This window comes from Henckelia pumila, chromosome 2 (assembly GCF_033568475.1).
Source record: "Henckelia pumila isolate YLH828 chromosome 2, ASM3356847v2, whole genome shotgun sequence".
Lineage (NCBI taxonomy): Eukaryota > Viridiplantae > Streptophyta > Magnoliopsida > Lamiales > Gesneriaceae > Henckelia > Henckelia pumila.
In genome coordinates, this window is record NC_133121.1 from 16,379,612 (window position 1) to 16,390,564 (window position 10,953).

The 10,953-nt window shown below is 34.8% G+C and overlaps 1 protein-coding gene across 1 annotated transcript; it reads left to right on the forward strand.

Moving 5' to 3' along the window:
- Positions 1 to 651: 651 nt before the first annotated feature.
- LOC140880667 (transcriptional corepressor LEUNIG_HOMOLOG) lies at positions 652 to 8,392 on the forward strand. Its single transcript, XM_073285297.1, has 19 exons — positions 652 to 904; positions 1,085 to 1,142; positions 1,342 to 1,418; positions 1,748 to 1,845; positions 1,952 to 2,061; positions 2,143 to 2,444; positions 2,535 to 2,610; positions 2,713 to 2,824; positions 3,991 to 4,040; positions 4,120 to 4,368; positions 5,082 to 5,156; positions 5,370 to 5,591; positions 5,933 to 6,071; positions 6,166 to 6,272; positions 6,488 to 6,637; positions 6,860 to 7,015; positions 7,131 to 7,250; positions 7,335 to 7,532; positions 8,040 to 8,392. Exons 3-19 carry the CDS (start codon positions 1,387 to 1,389, stop codon positions 8,181 to 8,183), a joined length of 2,340 nt encoding a protein of 779 aa, XP_073141398.1. The 5' UTR covers positions 652 to 904; positions 1,085 to 1,142; positions 1,342 to 1,386; the 3' UTR covers positions 8,184 to 8,392.
- The last annotated feature ends 2,561 nt before the right edge of the window (positions 8,393 to 10,953 follow it).

Consider the following 10,953-nt stretch of genomic DNA (forward strand, 5'->3'; position numbering starts at 1 on the left):
TTAATATTCTTGAGATATTATTAGATTTTAGATCTTAAATCATATATCTTGCTAGATAATCAATACAAAATTATGTTATGCTACAAGCATCAACATGAGCAATAACATAAACAAAAAGTTGTGTTGCTTCAAGAACATCAATACAAACTATAAATTGTGCTACTTCTAGAGCATCAATGACTATATATATAAATATGATATTTTCAATAATATGGTGTGCTCTTCAGGAGAACAAATTAAAATATAAAGCATTCGTGCTGATAAAGTGTTATAAATTTAATTTAATAACGAAATAGAGAGAGAAAAAGAATAGAGAAAAATGAGTTTCAAGAATGACTCAAAATTGTTTCATTCATAACTGATAACCCCTATTTATAAAGTACAATTACGAGATAAAAAATATATTTTAATAATCATTTATATTCAAAATCATATCATAATAATATACAAATTGTTATGTTGAGATTTTATCATTTATTGATGTTGAAACTTTCAATTTTAGAAGTGTCTCCACCCAAACCTGAACCTAAGATCCCAACCTGAACTCTGAGCTTAATTAATTAAACCAGTGTTGGTTCCCCAACCCGAACCTGAGGCTCAGATCCCAACCTGACCGCTTTTCCAGCTATTTTTTGGCATTCGCGTCGCCGATATTTATCTTCTCTCTACGCTCTGCTCATTCATTCTGTGAACTGAGCTTTGTTCTTCACTACGTTTCAATTCGTTAAATTTTCGATTTTGAATTTTTATTTTTACGGAAGGTTGGTGAATTTTCGAATCATAATTATCGAGAATAATCCCACAACGGTGCTGTTCGTGTATCTTCGTAATTTGTGTTGTAATCTTGAAATACTTGCGGGGTTAATTGATTTAATCTGAGATCGCGATCGCGGGGAGGGCATTGGTAAGAACTTTGCATCCGAGTAGCTGATTTAGTGGAGAAACTTTAAGAATTTGTCGATTAGCTAGTGAATTTTTGGAACAAAGTGTACGGAACTGGGTGAAATTTCATATTTAAGAATCCTTTCCGGCGAAGTGAATTTGGCTGATTTCGCGGTTTTTGTTTTGAAATTCCTCGGATTAGGTTTTTCGTCTGGTGTTTTGCATGGATCGTCAATGCAGGAACTGATATCTCAAAAGCGGTAAATCCAAGAGTATTTTTTATTTTGTAAAAAAGAAAAAAAGAAAAAAAAGAAGTGCTTTATATAGATATTCAAGATTGGCGTTCCTTTAATCTTTGTGATTTAAAAAAAAAAAAATTTACAAAAAATCTGCTCTTTGAGTAGCGGTTTTTTTTTGGTTAAATTGCGTTTACTTAATCTGAACTATTTCTTTCGGCAGAGTCTGATCGTGCAGAGTTCTTTGGATTCGGGTCGAGTATCAGTCATGGCGCAGAGTAATTGGGAAGCTGATAAGATGTAATTAATATTTTTTTTTCGTGTTTTTTTTTTAAATTTTGTTTCCAGTTGTGGCTGAATTTGGAAAGAAAACATACTTCATATCTTCTCGTTTGTTGCCAATTTGAGAAACAGCTTCTAGTTATGCCAATTAACGCCTGTTAGTGAGAACTGATAGCCGAGGAAATACTTCTGATCAATGTCAAATAATTCTCTTGCTGTAGATCAATTATGTTATTTGCTTCTCATTTTTCTGTGATGGTTTCAGTTATTTTGTTGAAGTTGATTAAGTAACTAAGTGGTGATCGTTGACAAAGGTTTCTGTTTATTTATTTTTTATTTTTTGGCAGGCTTGATGTCTATATTCATGATTATTTGTTGAAAAGAAAATTGCTCAATTCTGCCAAAGCCTTCATGACAGAAGGAAAAGTTGCTACAGATCCTGTAGGTAAGAGATTGATTAGTTGAGCTTCGATTATATAATTTGGTTGACTTTTGTTTAAGAGACTGTTTGATTTTGGTGCTTATATTTTTCATTTGACTACTATTCTTAGCCATTGATGCCCCAGGAGGATTTCTTTTTGAGTGGTGGTCCGTATTTTGGGACATATTCATTGCAAGAACAAACGAGAAGCACTCAGAGGCAGCGGCTGCCTACATTGAGGTTTCTCATAATTTTGCAATTTTGGTGTACTGATATCCATGTTAAGGATCTACGCATAATTTTTCCATGGAATAATGTCAGACTCAGCAAATAAAAACAAGGGAGCAGCAACAACAGTTGCAAATGCATCAATTGCAGCTCATGCAGCAGCGCAACGCCCAAGCCCAATTACAGCGAAGGGATCCTAATCATCCCCCCCTCGGCGGTCCAATGAACTCCATGAACTCGGATGGGATGATAGGACAGCCATCTGCCAGTGTGTTGGCTATGAAAATGTATGAAGAACAGATGAAACATCCCCATTCTATGGATTCCGAGACATCACCTGGACTTATTGATTCAAATAGGATGGCACTTCTGAAATCGTCTTCAAATCAACAAGGGTAATGTCGTATGCGACCTCGTAGATTGGATGTTTTTAAATGGTTTTTGTATCATCCCCTTGTATCCTAATTTCCAAGCCATTAATCCAGACAACTGGTGCAAGGCAATTCTGGGAGCATGTCTGCAGCCTTGCAGCAAATTCAAGGACGTCCTCAACTGACCCCTGTAATTACTAAACCATTTTTTATTGGTTGGGGCCATTTTGTTTTGATTCCTTTTGCTTTCTTGACTTAATATGCTCAACCTTGTAGCTTTTTATGTCTCCAGGACATTAAAACGGAAGTTAACTTGAGTGCAACTCAAAAGTCTTTACCCATGGATCCATCATCTATATATGGACAAGCGATTCTACCGTCAAAATCTGGACTTGGTGGTGCAGGTAATAGTTCTGAATGTTCTGCTAGCTAGGTGCTTTTCTCAGACTTGTTTTGTTATTTGCCATTTTGCGCCAATGGTTGTTGCTGCACAGAGGATGCAAGGTCAAATTGAAAGATTGATGTTGATGTTTACAAATAACCAGGCCGTGGGTGTTGGTAAAATGACTAATTTTTTACGATGACATTTTCTTTTCGGGTACGATGGCAAAAATCGCAATCAACCAATTATGTTTGTCTGTCTTTATGTACGAATCTATTGGTTACTCTTCTCTTTGGATTTTTCTCTAGGCATGAACCCTTAAATGTGCACTCCCATTATGAGTCAAGAAATTTAAAACATACAACACAAAGTTTACATTTTGGTACCTGCTATTATAGTATCTGGGTTCATGATTGATACCTTTTTGTTTGTATATGAAAACTATTTTGAGTTGGCTCCTTCCATTTTTACATTTATTTGAACAAGAGCATCTCCATTGTGGGCTCATTTAAAAAATTATTCCATTTTGTCTCAACAAAAAAAATAGTAAAACTTAGTTTTATTCTCATAGCATTTTACCACTCCAAAGAGTGACACGTCCTGGTCGAAATTGCAACTCACACTTACATGCAAACACGGGCATTGATATAGATGTGGATAGATGGTCATGTTATCTGTTGCATTACATTCACTACTTGAGTAATAGATTTTTTAGTGTAGCCATGATAGCGAAACTCAAAGGAAGCATCTGAAATTGAAATTCAACTCTCGACGACAATTTTGGATGTGGTCCGTTATGCCCAATAGTTAAATGGTGGTGAGAGAAGCAGGAAGCTATTCACCTTCCTTTCCTTGAATCATAAAAATTGGGTTAGAGATGCTCTTTTGAGTTGTCACATACTATATAAATACAAGCCGGGGGTGCCTAGAGAGAGAGCATTATGGCATCATGTCACCATTTCCAATAATAGCAATAATTTGTTGCATATATTGCAGCATCTTATGATGCAAAGGCACTTGCAACGTCAGTAATTTGCTTGTTAAGCAACCGTGAAGCTCCGTCAGACTTGTCCAGATCTTAATTATGTCAGAGTTGCATAATAATTGGATAATTGCTGTATCAGTTTCCCAAGAGAATTTTCGTGATGTTTCTTGCTCATCGTTTGATTGAGAGTCGTTTGGTTTCAGGTTTAAGTCAAGGTGTCACTGGTCTACCATTGAAGGGCTGGCCGCTGACTGTGAGTGTGTTATAGCTTATTTGTCTGTTATTAATTAAGGATTAATTTTCCATTGGGGAAATGATGTTTACCAATATAGGGAATTGATCAATTGAGGCCAAGTATGGGGTTACAAGTACAAAAACCAAGTCTACAGGCTCAGAATCAGTTTCTTTTGGCATCACAACAACAGCAGGCTCTAGTACAAGCACAGGCACAAGGCAACCTTGGAAATTCTGCTAATTATGGGTTTGGAGGATTACCGAGGGGTAATTTTAGCGCAAAAGATGGTCAAACTCCCAGAAACGATGGATCTATTTGCTCTCCAGCGCAATCAAATTCACCAAAGGTTATAATTGTCTCTGAAATAATGATTGTTGGGTTATATTCATGCATGTGATCCCAAAACTATCTTTGTGCTGTTACCATTTAGGTAAGCAGACAGAGGATCAATATGTAACAGCCAAAATTTACCCCTTTGAATAAATATGGCTGTACTCGAAGTTGGCTTGTATTTTCCTCAAACCTGGAATCTGTCAATTGAGGTTGTCTCATGCAAGATATTAGCACTGAAAGGAAAAAGACATGGGATGAAAGAATTATATTTCTTGATACAGGGCCAAAAAACTGTTATGATAATATCACACAGAGAGCCAATATGTAACAGCCAACTAACTTTACTTCCTCTAAATTTTATCCCGATGCCTCTCCCTGCCCTTTATTTTCAGTTACTCGGTTAAATACCTTGGTGTTTTGTGGCTAATTTCTTTCTTCAAAGTTTTTGTTTAAATGACCAATGCATGATGCCTGCATTGATTGGGCAATGGCCGGTCCTTTTCATATGCCAGACGATTGTGGAGTTATTTTATTCATGAATTAATTTCCGATGAGTATGCAAATTTGGGGTCACCTTTGCTTAATTGGTGGACAGATACTCAACTCTTTTATACTTCTTCCATTTGTTGTGTCTTGTAAAGCCTAAAAAGGAGTAGCAGCATGTAATTTAGGTTCTAGTTTTCCACCAGCATTGTCCTTGGTATTAAATTTCTTTTTTATGAACAGATGAAAATGGCCCAATTGCAGCAGTCTTCCTCACAACAACAGGATCAGCAACAGCAGCAGCAACAATTGCAACAGGTTAGTTCTTTCTTGTAAAGTTTTTCATTTTTGATGAAGGTTTGTTGGATGAACAATAATGAACTTTACGAATATGTGCTTCTATTTATTGATTATATATATAGCTGCATACATCACAAATACTCTCACCTCATAATGGCTCTTCAAGGCTTGGCGATCCTTGGTTTTACTTGAGATTAGAAAGTAAATGACATGCTCTTTAACATGAAACAGAATAACAGGAAAAGAAAACAACACTCTTCATCAGGACGTGCCAACAGTACTGGAACTGGAAATACGGTAGGACCCTCTCCGGGATCACCACAATCAACACACACACCCGGCGATGGTATTACTACTGCAAGTAGCCTTCAGCATGTCAACAGCGTGTCCAAGAGCATGATGATGTATGGTGCTGAGGGTACTGGTGGAATTGCATCATCTACTAATCAACTTGTAAGCGCAGATCTTTCTTGTAGGTTTCCTTTCCTTATTTTTAATGTTTCTTCCCTAAACATCTGGACGACCTACAAATTTTGACAACAGTCAGAATCTTTCTCCCACATAGAATCAACAAAGTATGTGTCGTACTTACCTTTGCTATCCTGTGTAACAAACTGTTTTTGAGTATCGCTACTGAGGTTCATACGATTGTGCCAATGCATTTTTCTTATATAAAAATGTTTCAGCTTTCTAGTATTGAGCTGGTATCATGGATTATCTTGTAAAGGTTGATGACTCTGATGAGGAGTATGCACTATGTTACCGTTTAATTAATAGTTTCTTTTCTTTGTAAGGATGACTTGGAGAATTTTGGAGACATTGGCTCCCTTGATGATAATGTCGAATCATTTTTGTCAAATGATGGAGGAGATGGAAATTTATATAGCTCTTTGAAACAAACCCTGAATGTGCATAAAACAGAGACCTCAAAAGGTGTTCACATCAAATGTAGCATGTTTAAATCTGCTGTTTGGTTAAATGTATTTTGTGATGAATGCCAATTTCATCATTTACAGCTTAATCTCAGGTTTTACATTTGGGGAAGTTAGCTGTTTTCGGACAAGGAATAAGGTGACCTGTTGCCATTTCTCTTCTGATGGGAAGTTGTTAGCCAGTGCTGGGCATGATAAAAAGGTATAATCCTGTCCTTCCAGTGTTTATGGGGCTGTATAACACTAAAATGTTAGTGCACACCACATGCTGTCTTCTATTAGTGTGTGTCATTGCATTACGTCTCTTGATTTTCAATTTCACATGGCCCACTTTAGATTACTAGAGGAGTTTATTCTTAGTTATTCATAATATTTCAATTATATTCTGAGTAATAAATCTGTTATTACTTGCATTAGGCTGTTCTTTGGAACATGGATACTCTCCATACAGAGAGCACGCCAGAAGAACATCAGCACTTAATTACAGATGTCCGCTTCAGGCCAAATTCTACTCAACTTGCAACAGCTTCATTTGATAAGTCCGTGAGATTGTGGGATGCAGCTAATGTACTAATCCCTCTTGCATTTACTTGACTTAAGTTTATACTTTTGAATAACCTGGTGTGATGAAAACTATGAGATATGCACTAGCACATTTGTATGTCACTTATTTCTCTGCTACTTTCATTGAAACTTCATCCACCGGAGTATACTGTATCGATTATATTAAAAAGACCTGTATTGGATTTTGCAACTGTAAGTTTTTACTTTATTTCAATATTCATGCAGCCAAGCTACTGCCTGAATGCTTACACTGCGCATACTTCCCATGTCATGTCCCTGGATTTCCATCCTAAGAAGAATGATCTTTTTTGTTTCTGTGATAGTAACAATGAAATTCGCTATTGGAATATTAGTCCATTTTCCTGCACTCGTATTTCAAAGGTTGGTTGTTGAATAGCGATATTGGAATTTTATTTTTCCTACCATAATACTATTTTATGTTTTCTAAATCGCTTGTTATCATTTTGGTTTTGCTCGTCTTGGTTGGTTGGTGCAGCAAGGAGGCAGTGCACAAGTTCGATTTCAACCAATAAACGGACATCTATTAGCAGCAGCATCGGATAAGGTGGTTTCCATATTTGATGTTGAAAATGACAGACAAACTCATTCTTTCCAGGTTTGTATGCATTTTGACGAGTTTGTCATTCCAAGGTTGTGTTGTGAATGTCTTTGTGATGTGAAAGTTTTGGTGATTCATTAGGGGCATTCTGGTGTGGTGAACTACCTGTGCTGGGACCTTAATGGTGATCTGCTGGCGTCTGTTAGTGAGGACAGCATTAAAGTTTGGTCATTGGCCTCTGGAGAGTTCATTCATGAGCTCAATTCCAATGGGAATCAGTTCCATTCATGTGTTTTTCACCCAAGCTATACAGCCCTCTTGGTCATTGGCGGACTGCGGGTAAGGCCATCCCCCACCTCTCTCTCTCTCTCTCTCTCTCTATCACACACACACACACACATGCAGGGCACACACGACTATCTATTTAATCAGACTATTTGGGAATGTCAATCATGTCCATGTTTACCTGCCAACTAATCCTGCATCTAAGTTTCAGAATGTATTATGTTGCATTGCCCTAACTTCTTGGTGATGAACTCAAAGACTATTGTTAGGACATAAAAGCTTTTGACAAGGTCATCTGACTTGTACAGAATTCACGACGAATAATGACCTAGGATCTGGACTGAGAATGTGAACATTATATTCCCTCCGCCCCTCTGGAAAAGAGGAATATTAGATTCCCTTCCTAAATTCTTGAATCCCCCCCCAGGCTGGACAATAAGGGTGGATCCAGAAATTGTGAAGTGGGTAGCAAAGATAAATTTGTGGGACGGAACATGCATTTTTAAGTGCATAACTTTATAAAAAAATATATTTCAATAATTCCCCTTTAACTTGGTGTAGTCTCTGGAGTTGTGGAACATGGCCGAGAACAAAAGCATGACCGTTGCTGCCCATGAGAACATAATTGCTGCATTGGCACAGTCACCTCTGACTGGGATGGTCGCCTCCGCAAGTCACGACAGTTCTGTCAAGTTATGGAAATAAGGTGGGAAAATTAACTAGCAACTGGGATTTTGCTCACATTTCTTCGGAACTTTTAAGTTATATATAAATTAACATAATATTAATGTTTGTGAAAGTTTAGCGAGTTGGAAGCACATCAACCATATTGCATGATGTAAGATCATCAATTGTGTAGAAGAATTGATATCTAATAGCTCGTTATGATTTCTGCTTGGCTGGTTTTATTTCAATATTGAGAAAAAGAACACTGATGATGATATACAAGCCAGCCTCATTCATGGACTAAAATTTATGGGTCATTGATCTTCGCTTGCACTTGTCCTGCTTATAAAGTAAACGAGCTAGGGGTTGTCGAAAGGATATCTTGGCAGTCGAGTACCATCCGACTCAAAAACCAGATAATTAACGAAATTCTATTACTGCATGTGCAGTATTCATATCGACACATCCTTTTGAAGGAGATTACCCAGCTGGAATTTAAACTCATGTAATCAAAACATATTGCTATGATGGTTAATATTGTCCTATGATTTTATTTCTGTCTTAATAGTAAATTTATCAATGACTTGTCACCCCCTCCCTCTAGCTCGCTACGCTAGTCTAAGATAACATCAACTACCATTTTTTTTCCATTTCATGTGCTGATAATAATAGTAATGGTGATCATGATATATATTCCAAAAGGAAACCTATATATTTTTTCGTAGTGGCTCCTATCCATGCCTCATTTCAGGGATTCATCATTCGATGGGAAGCAGACTATTAAAAAATTTGACATTTCATTTATGTCGTAATCGAATAATGTCCGGATTATATAAGTTTGTTAAAGTTTGTTATTTTTTATACGAAAAATTATTAGAGAAACAAATTCTATCTACATTTTTTTTCTTTATTTATTTTTTTTGAAAAAATAGTCTTACATTTCTCAAAATATAATTAATATAAATATAATCAATAGAGCCAGGTATATAATTAATATAATTAAAAGATTAGAAAAAATATTGCTAGATATTTATGATACAAATCTCTACTATTTAATAATAATTAAATGGCTCTTAAAAACTACTTTCAAGAGGAAACTAATTTTCGTTTCGATTTTACAGTCTCCTTTCTTTCCTATTCATTATCTACAAAATCTTCCACCAACATTACCTACAAAAAAATACTTATAAAAATAATATCTATTTTACACACGTATGAACATGTTCATTTGTTGCTAATATTTATTAAAAGATTAGAAAACATATTACGTGTAAATTTATATATTTGGGACAAGCAACAAGCTAAAAAAACTGAGACTAAATTGACACGTACGTAGTATTATAAATACATGTGGACCAACGAGGGTGCATGGTTTTGGCGGGAGACAAAAGATTCCTTTTACCTTTCATTGGAGCTTCTACTTTTAAGAATAATACATTAATTGAATAAAATATGGTAACAGTTTTGCCCGCATATGAAACTGTGGCCCGGATTCGGAAGTCCTAATCTTATTTCTATGATAACAAACAAAATAATTTTTTATTTTGTATTAATTAATAATATCAATCTCAAAAAGAATTATTACTCCATATCCCACTTTCTTTATGGCCTTTTTCTTCTCTGCCTCCACCCCAAATTTCAAGGTCCACCTATATAATGTTTACTCGAGCAATGAAAGATAAAACATACATATTATATTATTAAATTTCAATTTTAGTTAATTATTTTAATTTTTTATTTAATTTTATTCGTTACTCTGACGTCAACTCTTTATTATGGCGTCGATTTGAGACCAGCGTCAAGTTGATATTTATAATTTCTCATCGATACTCCCTGCTTGCAACAAATTGAATGATACATAACTAGATTAAGTCCAAAGTTGGCCGATGTAGTTTTTGTATTTGTTTTGTGATTTTGATGGGTACAAATACAATCTAGGCTGTGATATTCATATAATTGTGATATTTATTGTTATTGCACACGAGTGTAATGCTATTAGAGTAGGCACCACAAAAAAGGACAGGTGAGCCCTTCGCACGCATTTTTTGAGCATTCCAATGAAAGCTTTATTCTAAATTCAATAATAGTAATGATTATATCTCTGAATATTTAATACACACTTTCTTGCATCTCCCTTATAATATATTTTTATCTAAGTTCATAAGCTTCAACTTTTGATCCCCCATTATTACTTTTTTTTATTTTTAAAATGATATCCGGTTATATTTTTTGGTAGGTTGGTGTTTAATGAAGTGACGAACCATATAACTGATTAAAAGTCAAATTAATATGAACACATTAAATACTCTTCAAATGAAATATTTCATTTATTTTCGAACATTTTATACTAGTTATTATTTATCATATCATAATCATAATAAATATATAAATATCAATATACACATCAAAAAGCATATAACATTGTAACGTATCAGAAAACTATTACAAATTTAAATAAAATTATTAATCCTCAACATTCATAATTTTAGTTTCAAAAGACACTCTATCGTGGTTGTTATCATTTATAAAAATGATATAACGTTTTTTTTTTAAAAAAGTAAATAAATTTTAAAAAAATAAATAAACTAAATCAATTAAATTTTTATTTTTATAATTGAAAACATTGTAAATTAATGTTTCAATAAAATCTATTATATAATATTAAAATTCACGAAATCTGTTGGTTCGATTTATTTATTGATATTTTACTTGAAAATTTAAAACATTTCAGAAATTACTTGTAGATTGTAGATAGAGTTATATCTTAATACGTCATTTCCTTAATCACTTTACAGATAATACACAAAAA

What these genes read in the sequence shown, in the direction of transcription:
- LOC140880667 (XM_073285297.1), top strand. Translation starts at nt 1,387, where the DNA reads ATGGCGCAGAGTAATTGGGAAGCTGATAAGAT. An exon ending in ATCTGGACTTGGTGGTGCAG is followed by an intron (nt 2,825 to 3,990) that starts GTAATAGTTCTG and finishes GTTTGGTTTCAG; the next exon opens with GTTTAAGTCAAGGTGTCACT. An exon ending in CATCATCTACTAATCAACTT is followed by an intron (nt 5,592 to 5,932) that starts GTAAGCGCAGAT and finishes TTTCTTTGTAAG; the next exon opens with GATGACTTGGAGAATTTTGG.